The following is a 17,713-nucleotide window of genomic DNA, read 5'->3' on the forward strand; positions in this document are numbered from 1 at the left end:
TTAGTTCAGGATTTCTCTTTTTTTTTTACTCTTGACTGAAATATTTAGAGGAGGCAATCACCGTATCAGGACCAAAATATGAATTATAAATCACGATAAATAATACAAATGAAAGTAGGTTAAAGAGATTAGAAATTCTGACACTCAGGAAAGCTGATCGGTGAACATTTTCAATAGTTTCACCAAGTGGTATGCAGACATATGGGCGTTGCCCAGTTACTACAAAACCATTATTCATAATAAGGTTCATTTAGGTTAGAAGAGACAGATATAACCTGTATTTATTAAATAAAGTTCATTTGAACAACTGCTTATTTTCACGTTATAATAATACTGTAAAGTTATGCATGAAAGTGCTTTATCTTTTTTTTTTTTGAACGAGTTGAGCTTAAAAATGATATATTTTCATTAGTAGGTGTTTACCCACATATCATTGATAAGGTTTCTCAATTTTTGAGGAGGTTTAAGGGACTGGCCCGGGGCTTACTATCCGTTTTTAAAAACAATTTAACAAAGCGAGCAGAAGAAACATAAAAAAGAGACACAATACAATAGAAGCGTAAATATATTTAACTTCAGAAGAAGAATATAACTAAAAACAGAGGTGAATATCCGACATTTTCATTGGGGGGGGGGGAGGCAAGAGGGGTCCATATCCGGATGGGCAAGTGGCGAGGGATACATAATAATTTCATTTTCCACATTATTGGCGGGGGGGGGCTGCCTACCCTCCCCCCAACGACATCCCTGACTACAATACAACATAAATACAAATGGGGCCAACTTTACAGGATGTACATATCGCAATATACCTTTATAGAAACAAGCAAAAAAAGCTATTGTCCGAGTCAATCGAAATACTAATGTTTGCATCCTTTCTGTAAAGGCCTATTCACAATGAGATTCTGCTAATTCCGAACTTTAGCTATCTCTAATTTGATCCAATCATATTTTTGATATAATTTTTTGATTGGTTGAAAAATTCAGGGAAAATTCTGATTTACTTAAATTAGCGCTAGCTAAATCCCGAACTGGTAAATCTCATCATCAATGGGCCTTAACAGTAACATAAAGGTCAATGGGACCCAACATAGTTGCTGCTTTGGAGTTCCTGGTCAAGGGCGCACCAGCATCCATTGCGGTGGAGAAGTCAGGAGGGTACTGTCTCTCCCATACTGTTTTACCTCCACTAGAGTTTGCAAAGTAATTTTTTTGGTATTTTCTTTGAAAAATGTGTTTTTTAGGAATTTTCATTTAAAAAATGTAAAAACTGCACCCTTCGTATTGAAAATATAATTTTGAACCTTCCCCTAATTTTCATGATTTGACGTGACAACAGGGGTAAAAGATTCAGGAGAGATTTAAAACGTGCACTGTGTTTGCACATTGTGTTCATGTTTATCCGCCTCACCGCATCATGAGGTTTAATTCATTTTTTGGTTTTTTCTTATGTGTTTTGTCTGCGTTTCGTTTTCCATTTGTACTCTTAAGTGTTTCTCCATGCAGTGTACAGTCAGGGTGAACAATCTACAGTAGTACTTATACAAATTAGTTCGCAGGGCTCTCTTGTAACTTTCAGAAAAAAATCGTCCAGAAAGTAGAAAGCGACAAATTTAAATTATACCTTCATGGAGCTGCATTGTTCAGCTACTTTTTGTCACTGTTACTTTGAATTCTTAAATCATGACTTGTTTCTGGAGACACAAGGTATCCTTTATGTGGTGCCAAGTAACTATCTTTGGCAGTGATTTTTTCAAAAGCCGCAAAATTTTGTCCAACAGAATGTCATTCATTTTACAGTAATTATGGACTAGTTCATTTGTTAGGGCAATATTTGGTACTTGTGTGATATACGCCCTATCACTCAAGTCGTTATTCCGTGACGCATTTATAAAAACTTTTTTTTTTCAGCTTAGTGTAAGACAAGACAAAGAGAAGTGACAGAATAGATGGAAAATATATAATTTGGGCTACATATTTGCACATTAGGGGGGTGGGGGTGGGGTAAAGTAAAACAATTTGTACTGCATAATATGCAGAATAATTGTACCTGACACACTATACCCGCTACATTTTACCCCCCCCCCCCCAATGTGCAAATTTATAACCCAAATTTATTTCTAAAGTATAAGAGAAACATATTAGAAGAACGTCAGATAGAGTTTATATCACGCAAGTACCCATTATTTTTAGGGATTATATAGAGATAAACTGACCAGCCATAACAAAATAATTAGTTCAACGCAACAGAAATTGGAAGCAATTAAGAAACAGAAAGTTAGGTCTGTGAAGCACAGAGAAGATAAATACATCACCATTATTTTACCTCTATAATCAGCAAAAAGTTCTTGGCGCTAATCAGAACTAGTAGTTCCGAAAAAGATAAAGAAGATTTAAGCTTAAAAAAAAATGAAAAATAGCATTATGGTTGTTTTCTTTTGCAATATTCTGCTTCGTTTACGATTATGACGTTTTGTTGATTATTCAGGTAAAAACTTTGCGCTACTAAAGTACTAGTCTTAATTTAGTTTTAATTCTTCAGATTTTTTGGGTATCATCTATAATACACAGTCTTTTATTAGGATACTATTGGTTGAAAAACAGTTTAAATATCCCTACATCTATATTGGAACTATCTCAATTACCTTTGGACTTGAAAGAGGATATGGTTTACGGTCTCAACATGATTACTTGCATCAGAATCTATGTGATCTCCGTCTTGTTGAATAAAATTTTACAATAACTGGAATTTCTTTCTCTTTTGTGGCAGGTCTGATTCTATTGGTCTGATTTACCAAGCAAACAGTCTTGTTCATCTGCGTTTACTTTCCATTTGACCGGTGCCCATACGGTCATTGACCTGTGGCTAGTTTATATCACCAAATCCTGAAACAACGTGTTCAGAAAAATTAATGTAAAGTCAAGCGTTTTTTCTCATATGATATGACTCGTTTTATATTAATTTTTAAAAGCCGAATTAAGAATATATATTTAGTTAACATAAGACCTTAGAGAAACTATGAAATTTTTGCATTATAACCCTCTTTATTTTAAGGTAATATTACAGCCGTGGGTTTAGTTTGGAAACAAATGAACCAAAATTCTTCCAGAGTAAAAGCCACACTAAATAGTTTCATTGCTATAGGGTGACCTGAAATCAAGGTTTGGAGCTTTCCCTTAAAACGTAGAAAATTACACTAAATCAAGCATGTTCTGGATTTTCGATGGCCTCAAAAGATTAAAAAATGTCAAAAATAAAAAGCTATTTAATTTTTATGGTAGCATGTTATTCTGCAAGTGATCTTGTCCGGAAATAGCAAAATAGTACGTGGTTAACAAAGTAGCATAAATTAAATGTTATCTGAAAAAGAAAACAGCGATTGAGTATGCTTGTTCTTTGTTTACTAAGGCACCAAAAAATTTGTAGCTCATTTCAAGCATCTTGAGTGTCGATCTCTGAGGATGGAAACTACAATTAGTCCTATTAGAAGCGATTTAACGTTGCAAATGTCAGCATTATACAACTATCTACATTAATAATTATTATCAGGAGATGCTTAATATAATCCCTGTCTGAGCAACCTATCTATGTGCAGGAGAAACGCATTGTGTAATCGGTGAAACTGATATATTTCATCAAGGGACCTATGTATAGGAGGATTGATCAAACAGACTCAAGTGTCGATGAATCACAACGTGGAATAGCTTTCCAGCTAAAGTAAAATCCCAAATATTAACTTTAAATTCATATAAGAAAATTTTGATAGTTTTTTTTTTATGATTATGTGTATTGCGCTGACTCATCGTTATCCTACAACTGTTGTTTTTCTGTAAAAAAAAAAAAGAAAAAAAAGATACCAAGTAACTTTTCAAATTCATATGGTCAAGTATAGCCAAGCCAGAAATTGAGCTAGAATCCCTTCTAATTTTACAATAAATATGGCTTATAAATGTCGTTAAATTTAATGGCAATCCTGTGATTGTTAGAATGTTGTTAGAATAAATGTCGTTAAATTTAATGGCATTCCTGTGATTGTTAGAATGTTGTTAGAATAAACATCGTTAAATTTAAGGGCAATCCTGTGATTGTTAGAATGTGGATTCTTACAGTTGGTTGAAAACTGAATAATTGATTTTTGTAGTTTTTCAAAAATGTGTCAAACTTAGAATATGAGTTCATCTCCGTAGTTCGGTTTAACTTGGGCAGTAGCATCATCGTCTCTTTTGTCTTTTTTTGTATTTTGTTATTATAGATTTTTTTTTTTTCAATCTATTCTTGTTTTCGTGAAGAAGTGACTACATGGCCAAAAGAATAGAATTCGACTTCTAACATGGCTTGTTGTCCCAAAAATAATAAAAGAGAGAACAAGATAAAACCTTCACTTCCCTAATAAATAGAATGTTCTTGAAGTTCGTCCGGTTTTTCCCAAGTTGTTCAACTCAACCAGTTCTTCAACTTTAGCCAGAAACTTCATCTTCATCTTAATGAGCGTGTTGCTATTGGATTATTGAGAAACAAAATGCACTCCGTTCATAACATACTGATTAGTTATTAAGTCATCGAATTTTCAACAAAAATTTAAACGAAGGATTGCCCTTGTATTTTATAGCCTTGGTATCTTCCAATGAAATTAGGTACTACAATCTGAATATTAATAGCCTTTTTAACGTGTTTCAGATTAGATCCAAATAATAGACGTGTTTTGCAGTTGTTATCCCTAAATGATACAACTATGAAAGACGCTGATTTGGAAGAATAAGACTGAAAAAGTGGGATTTGCCGTGGGTCTGACAAAGCATAATAATTCAGTGGCTTAGGTTGAGCAACTGCGCCGTCCAAAATCGAAATGCATTACATACAAAAATCCAGCTTTAAAAAGACTTTATCTTCACGTCCCCCTTTTGGAAAATGATAGCTTATGCTGTGTTTTCAATAGAATCAGTTGAAAAGTAGATATGTTTCATCCTCACTACAGCATTTTTTATGCTTTTGAAGTATTTCCCACCTGTGAAAAATATACAAACCATGTTTTAAATGTTTATCTGTTTATATTAGTAAATTTCGCCCTAACTAATGATACTTCTTTGTTTGTATTTTTATTTTATCATTCGTAAAATATTAAGGGAGCAAGAAATTTTTAATTCTGCTCTAAGTACTTTTTTGTACGTTTTTAATAGCCCAAACTTCGGCATTTGACGCAACAGCGCAATATTCTGCATTATACATCTATTACACAAACCCAAACCCAGGGAAATTTCAAGGTATGATCCGGTGACTAAGGATTGGTATTTTAATACCAAGTACAGTGTCATCTGAAATGCTATCGTTTTAATGGGGGCAAATTAGGTTGTTTTTTTTTCTTTTGTCCATGATTCTTTCCTATTTGATCTGCTTTGCTCTTTTAGGATTTTGTTCCGTTATTAAAAGACTTGAATGTAAATACTACTCTTTTTAACAATAATTTTATTATTCTGATTCAACTACTTAAAATGTTATTTTATTTAAATATTGATACAAATAAGAATCATTACGGAATATTGCCATGTAACAAATTCATTAATTGGCAAAAATGTATACATTTTTTCCTCATTAAAAATGAAAAAGACAAACTATCTAATGATTCATATCATCTAGTTATTTCATGCAATAAATGGAACGTATAATACTCATAAACTAAGCTAAAAATCTTTGTTTTTATTAGTAAGTCTTTTGGCTTGCTTATGCATACTTGCCAATTTATGGTTATTAGCAGGATTTCCAGCCACACCTATTCTGATAGCAATGTCAAAGATTATACAGATTAATAAGTTTTATGCTTACAGCGTTTCTTTATTATCTGTAATTTTGATGTGGCAATGGAATTCTTGTTTTTCTGTAACCCCAATTTGTATAGTTGTTCTTGTTGTAGACACATTCAAAAGTCGCAAATAAATAAAAACTATTAGCGCTAAATAACTGAGGATACATAACTCAGTTTTTCACAAAAGGACATTAATTTAGTTGCAAAATGTTGTAAAATTTTTGATCGTCTTACTGTTGTGGGATTAGCCAGTTTTCTGTTTTGAAAAATTTTGATAGGAGAGTATGAATCCAGAATACTTGCTTAGCTATGAGAAGCCGTGATCAACGTATCCTCTTGATTTTCAAGATTTAAAGTAACCTTATAAACAGAAACTTTCATACACGTGTAAGTACTATTATGGTTAATGGATTCGTGGTTTCTCCTCTGGTAGGAACAACTTGAGATGTCTATCATTTTTCAAAACATAATCTGTTCAGATGATGAAATATTGTAATTTCTTTTTTTTCTCAAACAAATAATCTTTTCAAGTTTTATCACTTTTGTAAGAAAGTAAATACATCTAGAAAGAGAAACTCCAGATCGCTTATGGGATGAAGCTAAGCAATTGATCCCGTGACATATTATTTGAGAAAATGTTGCCCATTAAAAAAAGAAAACTGAAACTGAGAAAAAATGCTGTCGGTTTGAAAGAATATTTTCTAAAAATGTTTGTCATCCTTGCAAAATAAAATGACAAATATTGAACAAGCCTAATAATAAAAACAAAATTTATAGTTTGGCCATTTACTAATTATTGTGTCCAACGTAAAAAATCAGTTGTCTATTCAACGAATTTGGCATTAATTTTGAACAGAATCATTTGGAAGCTAGCAATGTTATTGACTTTTATAAGGATAAAATTTGTCAAAACTTTACTTTTATGTTTTTTTTTCATCACGGATTATTGAAGCAAAGTCTTATAGTTTCCAACAGACTTTTTTTTGTCTTTCTCAAAAAATTATTCTTTTAGAGTTTCTTCTTTTTTAAGATAGCATAATTTAGAAAAGAAACGTCAGAACGTTTGCGGGATGAGCTTAAACTTTCTGATCGGCTTACATATCATTCGAGTAATATTACCCATTAAAAAAACTCAAGAGTGAGAATGAAATATTCACTGTTTATTGCAATATCAAAACGAATATCGTGCTTACTTTCACAATAAAGTGATAAATATTGAACAAACCTAAACAAATGAAAATGTACAGTAAGGCCATTTATTAATTATAATGCCCATTGTCTAAACAAATTTTTTTCTTAGATTTTGAAAAGAATCATTTGGAAACAAGCAATAGTAATGAGTTTTATACGGATAAAATTATGCGAAACTTCACTTACAGGATTTTTTTTCAGCGGGGATCACTGAAGCAACGGGGCCCCATCGAACCTCCGATGTTAAAAACAACAACAATGATTACCGCCCAGACAAGCACCACAACAACCATGAAGCCATCCACATCTGAACAAGATGTTGAATACTACTATGACATTGAATATGTTGATGAAGATCCTGACCAGCCTTTTGAAGAGGCTGTCATAACGACTACAAAATCCGACACAGTTCCAAAATTACAACCTGCTTTTAGAAGAGCAGGATTGCCAGAGCGACAAGTTCGTACCGAAGAACCCCTAACCACAGAACCAACATCCTCAGTCAGCCGATCAGTTGAAGAGCCTGTAGGTGCAACAAAATTAAGAAATCGCTTAAACTTTCTTCGTTCAAGAGATAGAGAGACGGTTCGACATTCAGCTAGAGCACAAACGTCATCTATACCTTCAAGCAGTACTGAGTCACAAATAACCGTAGAGGCAGTAACTGAACCTGAACCTAAGCGTAAGAGTGGACGGAGAAGCCAGCGTCCTTCCATAGTGGCGATAGTAGAAACTGAAGATCCCCAGCCACAAATGATAGAAATAACTACTTTTCGGAATCAAAGATCTAGAAGAATTAATAGAAATAGGGTAATCAAGTCGTGATTTGTGTTTGTCTTAATTATGATTCAGATTTATTGACTGGCTTTGATTTCGATTTTTTTTTTATTTCTACTATAAATTTTTACTTCGTTCAGACAGTATATCGCTCTAATGAAAAATAAGAACAAAAGTGCATAAGTATAAAATTAGAGCAGATGGTATTTATTTGTACACGCTAAATTTTTCTGTATTTAGAGGCTATTTTAATTTTTTTTTAAGTATTGAATGGAGATAATGTGTATTTTCAAAATAAAATTATTTTTTCTAATGTTGCTCTAAGAATTCTGCAAGGACAATTTGGTCTTCCTAAACAGGTTTGTATTGGATCCAAAATCCTGAAGTTGGAAAAAATAGCTTCATTCATTTTGCCCCCTAATACAGCTTTGAAAAATCTAAATCTATAAGCAGAAGATATTAAGCAGTAAGTGTTATAAACGGTAAGTAAAGAGCTACACTTGTCAGTACACACTGAATCTATACAGATCGGATCTTCGATAATTATTTAAGTACTAGATAAATTTAATTTTAATTCTGATCTAAAATGCTTGAAATGCAATAATTTCAAATTTGTCTATTGAAAACTATTAAAGAAGTAAATCCTTAATTTTTTTCCCCATACAAACTGAACGGATACTAAAGACTATTTTTAAAGTAATTCAAACGCTTAAACTGTAATGTATTTTGTAGCGACGTGCCAGCTATTAGATGGGAAGTCAGTAGAACTCTTTTGATAGGGTGGGGGGGGGGTAAAACCATAAAGTTTAAACTTAAATGTATAAATCTTTAGACTGTCAAAAGAGGTACTTCAGATCGATATAGAGGGTAAAAGGAAGGATGTTTTTGGACTAAGCGTGTCATATGGGTTCGAAAGGGCTGATAACCACCCCTCTTATTATGGGAGTTGTGCATTTTAAGTGAAAATGAGAGTTTTCTAATTGAAGAATATTGTGATAAATAGTTGTTTCAAAAGTAAAAAACAATACTTTTGTAGCACTGAATCATTGTGACAAAGGGGGGGGGGGTGGGGTGGAGGCGACTTCCCATTAAATTTAGGAAACGTATATTTATTGTATAAGACAAATGCACTCATACAACTCCTTGTTTTAAAAAAATCGTTTAAAGCTATTCAACTTTAGTGAAAGTAGTGGGATGTCGATTGTGGTTGTACTCTCTTCCCCTCAATATCTAGCATAACACTATATATGATATAAACAACAAAATAAAGTATTTTTAAAAATCTCAAATTAAACTTAGAAAAGACGTCAAAGCTCGGAACAAACATAAATTATCGTCTATTCTAGGGCAGAAGCCCCCCTAAACCACCCACTCTCTGAGCTAAAGTTTAATTTTGTTAGCAATTCTGTTTTATAAACTATTTCACTTTTTCATCATAATACTTCTATGGCGGAAAAGTTCTATTAATAGTATTTACTTGAAACAACCGAAGTGCGTGTTTAAACGTTCAGAGAGACGATTAAGAAACAAAATTATTAAAAATACCGAATGGCTATGTTTGTTGCATTTTAAATGGTGTCGAGCGTTGGGAGGACTGGCAGACACCCTGCCTCTATATGGAATAACCTTTATTCGTCTTAGTTTTAATATCCCTCTTCCCTTTCATTTGAAAAAATAAATAGTTTCTTATAACTTTTTAAAGAGGCAATATTTTAAGCGTATTCGTCACAAACCGCATTCATAATAGCTGCATATATGGCAATTAGCGCGTTGAACCTCAAAATTCCAATTTATCAGTTTATATTACAGAAAGAATCCATAAATTCAAATTAAAATTGTGCGTTTAAAGTATTATTTGAATTCAATTTTTTTGAATTTTTATTCGTAGACCTACTTTAATGTAATCTATAAACTTATAATCTATATATATAAAAATAAGTTGTCTGTCTGTCTGTCGAGTGACGTCATTATATGACGTCTGAATTGTTTCATCACTAGCTGTTGGGGTGGCTCAACTTCGTCTTGAGGGGAAAATTGCCATTTCAAGCTGGTTAAGGAATGGTTACGATTCTTTTGAATACTCTTAGCATTAAAGTCTATTGCAAAAAGAAGTTTATGGGAAATTGAAAGGTAGTTTGAAAATCCTCGAAAATAACGTTAGATCTGAGTGAAAGATGCATTGTTTGGAACGCATTCCAAACGAACATGTTTTCGACATGGTTGAAAACTTTGTAAAGGAGAATTACAGTCCCCCAGCGTTTAGCAACAACGAATATTACTTTTTTGCATACGAAACACTGACTTGTCTCCATTTTTTTGCTTAGGGCTGATCGTATCGAACCAGTGGTCTTAGAATATTGGGAAAGAGATTTGAAAAAAACTCGTATGCTGATTATCCCTATAAGTAACAAAAGAGACTGTGCCTCAGCAAAGTGGTTTTTTGCCATTTTGTGCCACAAAACATCGATTTTCGCTCAAAGAGGGCCAACATGTCGGGGAATGCAAATTTTGAGTTAACCATTCGATGCAACATCGTCTAAAACTTCGCAGAAGAGGTTTTAAGCGCCATCTTTGAAAACGCCTCTATAGTATGTAGATCAAGCTTTACAGTATTACTTGAGTGCCACAGTCAGTTATCTCTTCATTAAATCATCAGCTGGTATTGAAAAGAAGGCTGCACTGAATACAATATTGGGTATTTCAACGGTCCTTTTTTGTAATAGTTAAAGTCTATAATGCAATTTGTTCTTGTACATTATTCCGATTATATCAACTTTAATTTTCCCGCTTTGAGGCTAGCTACTGACAAGGGCGAGGGGGGAGACTAACACAACACACATATTTCATGACAAATACAATTATTTCTAAAATTTTGTTAATTTTTACGGAATTCAGAGGGCTTAAAATAACATGAACGAAATCAAAACCCCAGTTTCTTTTACCCGATATTAAAAAAAAAGACATTGAAGAATACAACAAGCAGCAAGTATCTTCTGGGGAGGGTGATGACCAACCCTCTTAGCCCTGCTTTCTTAGCTTTGCTTAGCCCTTTTAGATTTCTCTTAGCCCTGCTTTCTTTGCGATATACTGTTTCTTGTGATTTTCTAAAAATAAATAACAGAATGTGAAGAATATAGGTAGTTGATGATTACTAATATTTTGTTGAATTATTGTTTTTCAAGACCTTAGCGTTGTTTCCATTTCTGACAATTTTTTCGGGAGATATACTGAATTACCGATGCATCTTTCTACAAAAAAAAGATTCCTGAACTACCGAAAATCTATAGAAAACTCTGAATCTCGAAAACTGCTATTTGTTGTCATTTTGTTTCTCTTATGGCCGTTTGTGGTCTTTTAGTTGTTTTTTTTCTAAATCAAAAGAAAACACTTACAGGCACTATGATTATAATTTATTGGCTTATACATGAACTTTGTCCAATGTTCTCTCCAAATTGGTTGCATCGATATTCTGCTTTTAATTTTCAAGCACCCTCAAGGTAAAATTTGTTTGGATTTTTTTTTTTACCCTCCTGAACTTAATTGGTTGCGCCATGGAGCCTGAAAAAGTGGAAAAATTAGTGTCGATGAAGAAAAATATTTAAGTCTGAACGAATCACGACCATGTTATTTAAAAATGTTATACTTTATCGGTGTTGGAAGGGCTTCTAACTGCTTCCCAAGTTTTTCTTAGAAACTAAGTCAACTTCGACAAAAACTGATATGCAAAATCACGAATTTCTTGCCAAAGTCACATCTGGATATTGTAGATCTGCAGTATGAGCTTTTATAATGCGGCACTTTAGTTGCAAATTGCTCAAATGTTTTCAAAACCTAATCCAAGACGAAAAACCTCTTATGAAAATTCATCGAACCTTGAGAGTCATCCACCAATTTTCTATCAAAAATTCTTTTCTATCGAAAAGGTTTTACATCCTGTTAAAGAAGAAAAGAGAAGGCGCTGAACATTAATCCTTCGTTCATAGAAACAAAAAGGAGAAGAAAAGAAAATCTCGTTTGAATATGTTTACTCATTACATTAAAGTATGAACAAAACTCTATAAAAAAAAATAGAATTGAGGAGAAGCATTGACTCCCCTTCCCTAGAGTATGCAACAATTTTCATTTGCTTTAGGTTTAAATACCCCTCTCTGTTTTCACTCTTCCTATCTTTTACTCAATCCCACCAATAGGTTTTCTTGACATTCCGCAAGTCATTTTGTTACGATCACAAACTGTCATTGGAAGACCTTTTGTTTGAACATAAATCAAATTACCGACCCATACTCAATGTGCAGTAGAAAAACTGACGATTCAGGAAATTCTGGTTTTAAACTAGCAGGCTTATACCTGGCACGGTATTCAACATTCACTTAAAATGCCTAAAAACTCCTCAAACAAGGACGGCCATCCATCTTTTCCAATTCCTTCTAAATGTTGTCGGTAGTAGCCTGTTTCTTCCTCATCTTTGTATTCCGGATTGAAGATGAATGGTAGTAAAAAGGCAATTGCGTGTAATACAACTCCGGTAACATCATCAAACAGTTTGTGATAACTGAAAGCAGTGTTGCCACCCCTCAGAGTTTCCTCTGAAATTTCACATGTTTCTTTTATATAGTCACTGATCGACAGGTTTTTGTCGTGAAATGGTAGAAAGTTACAGGTTTTGGAGCTAAAACTCTAGCCAGGGCTTCCAACAAAAGGGACATTTTAGTGCTTTTATGACATTTTGGGTCTAAAAAGTCGACTTTTCGCATTTTATCCAATTATAAATTTCAAATAAAAGCAACTGTTGATGCTAAAGTCCTAAAAACAAACATTTTAAAAAATTGGCAAATTTCTTGTTAGCAACATGTCTCCCTTTGAAAAATAAACCCTTTCCGGCTTAGTTGCAGGCACCAGTGAGATGAATGTGGGGAGGGTGAAGTTCCCGCTAGATTCTTTGCCCTGTTAGACACTGAGAAAAACTTTTTTGAAGGGGGGTTTTATTGAAAAATATCTTTTTTTTTTCATTTAAAATACCGAGAAGTGACAAATCTGTACCCTGTAGACAATGAAAAATACGTTTTGTAGCCCCACCTTTGTTTTTGTTAATTGACATTACTTCGACACATTGGGGGAGACGGCAGCAGAATATAGTCTATATTGCGAATTCCCCAAGGTTTTTTTTTCCGCTTCTTTGTTTCGTCAACGTTGATTCACTTTACGGGTATTAAGTTCAAAATAAATGACAACTGGCAAAATACTTAGAAAATATACTGTTTGCGCTATGTATTTGCACAGTTGGAGGGAGAAGAGGTTGAAGGTAAAATAAACTGAATCCCTTTTCAAAATGATGTAAGTATTTAAGACTTTGTTAAGTGTTTTCAGAATTTTATGTCATTTCCTTCTCAATAGCCCCAATTGTGAATTGATATTACAATAATTAATAGTTTAGTTTTCAAAGAAAAAGAAAGAAATCGGGATGTTATTTGGTAATTTTTGAAGCAATCTGTCAAATTATCATTAGTATTTAGGTTGTCTGTATAGCAAAATCAAACATTTCATTTGTAAAGAGCGAGTCAGCTCAATAGTAAACTAAGCTCAATAGTTACATCAAAAGAATCGTATTTAATGCTGGTTTTTTAAATGCCGATTTTTTATTTTATAAAATACGGGAGAACACCCCCTTAAAGTCATAGAATCTTAACTGAAATCACATCTTCACATTCAGCGTATCAGAGAACCCCACTGGAGAAGTTTCAAGCTCCTATCTTCAAAAACGTGGATATTGGTATTTTTTGCCAGAAGACCGATAACGGGTGCGTGTTTATTTGTTTTTTGTTTTCTTTTTTTTACCAGGGGTGATCGTATCGACCCAATGGTCATAGAATGTTGAAAGGGGGCTCATTCTGACGGGAATAAAAGTTCTAGTGCCCTTTTTAAGTGACAAAAAAATTGGAGGGCATCTAGGCCCCCTCCCACGCTCATTTTTTCCTCAATGTTACCGGATACAAATTCTGAGATAGCCATTTTATTTGCCACGGTTTAAAAACCTAATAATTATGTTTTTGGGGACGACTTACTCCCCCACAGTCCCTATGGGAGAGGCTACAACTTAAAAACCTTGACTAGTGTTTACACATAGTAGTGGTTATTGGGAAGTACTTAAAACTTAAAACGAACAGAAATTATTACGCATATGAGGGGTTCACCTCCTCGTAATACCTCGCTCATTACGCTAAAGTATTTCAACTATTTATTCTACGGCCTTTGTGATTAAGGAGTTGGGACAAAATTTATGCTTTAGTGTAAAGAGCGAGGCACTGACGAGGGGTGAACCCTCTCATATACGTAATAAAAACATACGAGTATAGAAGTTCGTTACGTAAGTTAACTCTTAAGTTACGTATATTTTTTACTAATGAAAACGTTCATAAAAATATAAAAGTTCTATTTACATTTTTAATTAATCAAAAAATTGGAGGGCAACTAGGCCTCCTCCCCCGCTCCTCTTTTTGAAATCTTCCGATTAAAACTATGAGAAAGCCATTTAGCCAAAAAAAAAATTAATATGCAAATTTCGTTTTAATTATTTATGTGCGGAGAGCCAAAATCAAAACATGTATTCATTCAAAAACGTTCAGAAATTAAATGAAAAATTTTTTTAACTGAAAGTAAGGAGCGACATTAAAACTTAAAACGAACAGAAATTACTCCGTATATGTAAGGGGATTTTCCTGCTCAACACCCCGCTCTTTACGCTCATGTTTTTTACTCTTTAAAAAGTAGAGTTAAGAGAAAGAGTCAAAGAATTGCCTTGTTATACTGATTCCAAATATTTAAAATTTATTAGGCTCAATGCTACTTATCAAAAGTAAACTTTTGAATTGTCATCCCAGACAATTACCCTTAACATCTCATCGCGTAAAATTGAGTCGGCAATGAGAAAACAATACATAAGAAGAATTTCTTATAGAAGTCAGTGAAATTCCCCTAGTGTGAAGTTTCCCCTGAAAAACTAACCCCTTGGAAACTTCCCTCCCCGTGGAAGTTTATCCCCGTTGAAAATCCCACCAGTAGATAATTTGACCCTCCCCCCGAAAAATGTATGCATGCTTCCCAATAAAAAATACTACACGTAAGCAACGGGCAAATTCTGTAACTTAAACATTTTTCTTGGGGCTCTGGGAGGGTCTTGATATCCCCCAAGGTAGAGTTGTTCGACCTTGCCTGAACAAAAAACAACTATGCTGAACAAAATGGCTATTGCAAAATTTCGTTAAGAGGAATTGCAGAAAATAGAGGTTGAGAGGGGGCCTACTTGCCTTCCAACGTTTTTGGTCACTTAAAAAGGCAATAGAAATTTTAATATCCTTTCGAATGAGCCCTCTCACGATATTCTAGAATCACTGACTCGGTGCGATCACCCATGAAAAACAAAAACACGTATCTGTGATTGTTTTTCTGGATAAGATACAAAATTTCACATTTTTCAGATAGGCGCTTGAAACCTCCTCAGCAGAGTTCTCTAATATGCCGAATTTGGTTTTGGGATTTTCATTAAGATTCAATGACTTTTTGGGGATGTTTCCCCTTTTTTCAAAAATCAGGCATATTTTCTCAGGCTCTTAACCATTGATGGGTAAGATTGGATTTAATGAAACTTGTATATTTGAAATCAACCTAAAACTCAAACACGTTTTATGTATCTATTGGTAGTAAAATTACATTTTTAGAGTTTCGGTTACTATTGAGCCGTGTCGCTCGTTATTTACAGTTCGTTGCCACGAACTGTTTGAAAAGGCACTAAGTTTAAAGTTATCCACCAACTTTACAAATCTGAGAGAGGTTGCCTGATTTTCGGAATAGGAGCATGATACCCTCAGAAACGCAATGGGTCTAAATCAAAATAACTTAATTTGGAAGGGGAAACGGGGCTAGGCCAACAAAAATAGACAATTCTAAAACTGTTCTAAAACAGACTTCTTATTATAAAAATGACTTGAATAGTTTTTTTCGGTTTTAGTCCTCCATGAAGAAAAAAAAGTTGAAATGGTGCTACTGAGAACTCTTACGGATTTGCGACTACGTTTTCTTTTTTTCCAGTAGCTCTCTTAGCAGTTATTTCTTGAATGATTCTTTGTCTACACCCCACTTCCTAAAAGTATGCTATAGAAGACAAGGTTCACTTAATGAGAAGAGACTAATATAGCAACTACAATACACTTTCCGAGTGGTTTGTTTTTCAGTGAAGAACATTATTTTTGCAGAAATTGTAACAGGAAGCAACGGCTGATGTCTTAAAAAAAGAAGCTTCTCTAGTTTTGAGATTACTTTTTATTCAAGAACTAGGAGCTGAGATTAGGAGTAGTCAACATTTTTAGTTTCTTTCGGTTATAGCTGGGAGTAACATATTTTAAAGCACGAAGAAGATCAAAATGAAAATATTCTTTGCCCTCTGACTCCATCGGGAACTAGAGCTTAATCCCTTTCCCAGAAAATGCCCCCTCACAAACTTACCTCTCCCCCATGGAAAATAGCCCCCTGAAAACTTCCCCTCGGAACAGCCCTGAAAATACTCCCCCTTGGATTTTTAATCTCCAACCACTTTCGACTTATAAAAAAGGGATAGCAGTAGTTATGCCTGAATCTATTCAAACCTACAGATAGGGGGTATACTGTTGGAGTTACCAATCCCTCAAGACGAACACCTTCGACCCACATCTCAAGACGAACACATCTCGAAGCCTTATTACGAACACCTGGGTCTTGCTAAGCGCTATAGTACACACGTTTGTTACGTAATGCTATAGCACACCTATTCGTTACATAATAGGGAGTGTTTTCTTCAAGATGCAGGTGTCTGTTGCATAATATGAGATTGCTTGCCTACGTTGAGGATGACGTAATCCCGCTTGACTTGTTAGATTTATTGAGGAATGACGTAATTCCGCGTGACTTAATATGGTTCAGGGCCCATTAGTCAAGCGGGGAATCACCGCTTGAAACTGAGGACGACGCATACGTGGATGTTACGTAATGACGGTGCACATGTGGGTGTTATGTAATAACAACGCATATGTGGGTGCTATATAATGACGGCGCGCATATGAGTGTTACGAAAGAATGGTGCACACATAAATGTTACGAATGACGGCACACACGTGGGATGTTGCGTAATACTTTAAACGATGCTTTTTCTTAAAGATTTTCTTTTCTTCAAAGGGGTTTCTTTTTTTCGTTTTTTTTTCCTCAGGTAGCCTTGTCATCAAAGATATTTGTCCGCTTTAAAAATCAAATCTAAGATCAGAGATTCTCCCCAATGAAATGGTGCCTTACATGCGTGGACCAAAATGCAATTGATGATGTAATGACTCGGTAAATACTTTCTAGTGGAAATGATTCAATAAAACTATGGGTCACGCTTTTCCTTTCTCTGTGATAATTCATAAACAGTGAAAAAATTGACTATTGGAAATTTCTTACATTTAACGTGCACCTGCTCATTACAATGTTGTTAATTTTCTAGCATCAGCTAGACAAGATTCTGTTTTGATTCTCAAATGGATTTGTAACACAAGGACTTTTAATTGTAAGTACATGTTTTATTAGTAAACAAAAATATATAAATATTATTAAAACAATTTATTCTTAGGGCATTGAAATCAATATTATATAGGTACAGTGTTATTTTCCACTATAGAGTCATTCAATCTGGGATTGTCTACATAAATTCTGAAAAATTCGCCATAAGTATATCAAATACATCAAAAATAAAATACTGCATGAAAACCATTACTTTTTATCAATAAATCTTGTACTCGCTTTCAAATTTGGTCTGAGAACCTTTGTAATCAGACAAGAACAAGTATACACCATATAATACATTCAACATTTTCTTGAATAAGCATTTTCCTTATTCTGTTCAACCAGTGGTTTCATATATTTTCCCCTGTAAAATTAAA

General features: G+C 34.0%; 1 protein-coding gene across 2 annotated transcripts in view; it reads left to right on the top strand.

Annotated features, from left to right (window-relative positions):
- The window catches only part of LOC136031893 (uncharacterized), an 85,334-nt gene extending 77,252 nt beyond the window's left edge, over positions 1-8,082 (top strand). The window contains exon 8 of one of the 2 annotated variants that reach the window (XM_065711869.1): positions 7,194-8,082. In XM_065711869.1, coding sequence (XP_065567941.1) covers positions 7,194-7,817 — 624 coding nt within the window. In that variant the 3' untranslated portion in view covers positions 7,818-8,082. Of the gene's footprint in view, positions 1-2,582; positions 2,716-7,193 lie in introns of those variants that run through there. The other variant, XM_065711870.1, reaches the window with a different exon arrangement.
- Positions 8,083-17,713: the final 9,631 nt, after the last annotated feature.

Source organism: Artemia franciscana, chromosome 10, assembly GCF_032884065.1.
Source record: "Artemia franciscana chromosome 10, ASM3288406v1, whole genome shotgun sequence".
Classification (NCBI taxonomy): Eukaryota; Metazoa; Arthropoda; class Branchiopoda; order Anostraca; family Artemiidae; genus Artemia; species Artemia franciscana.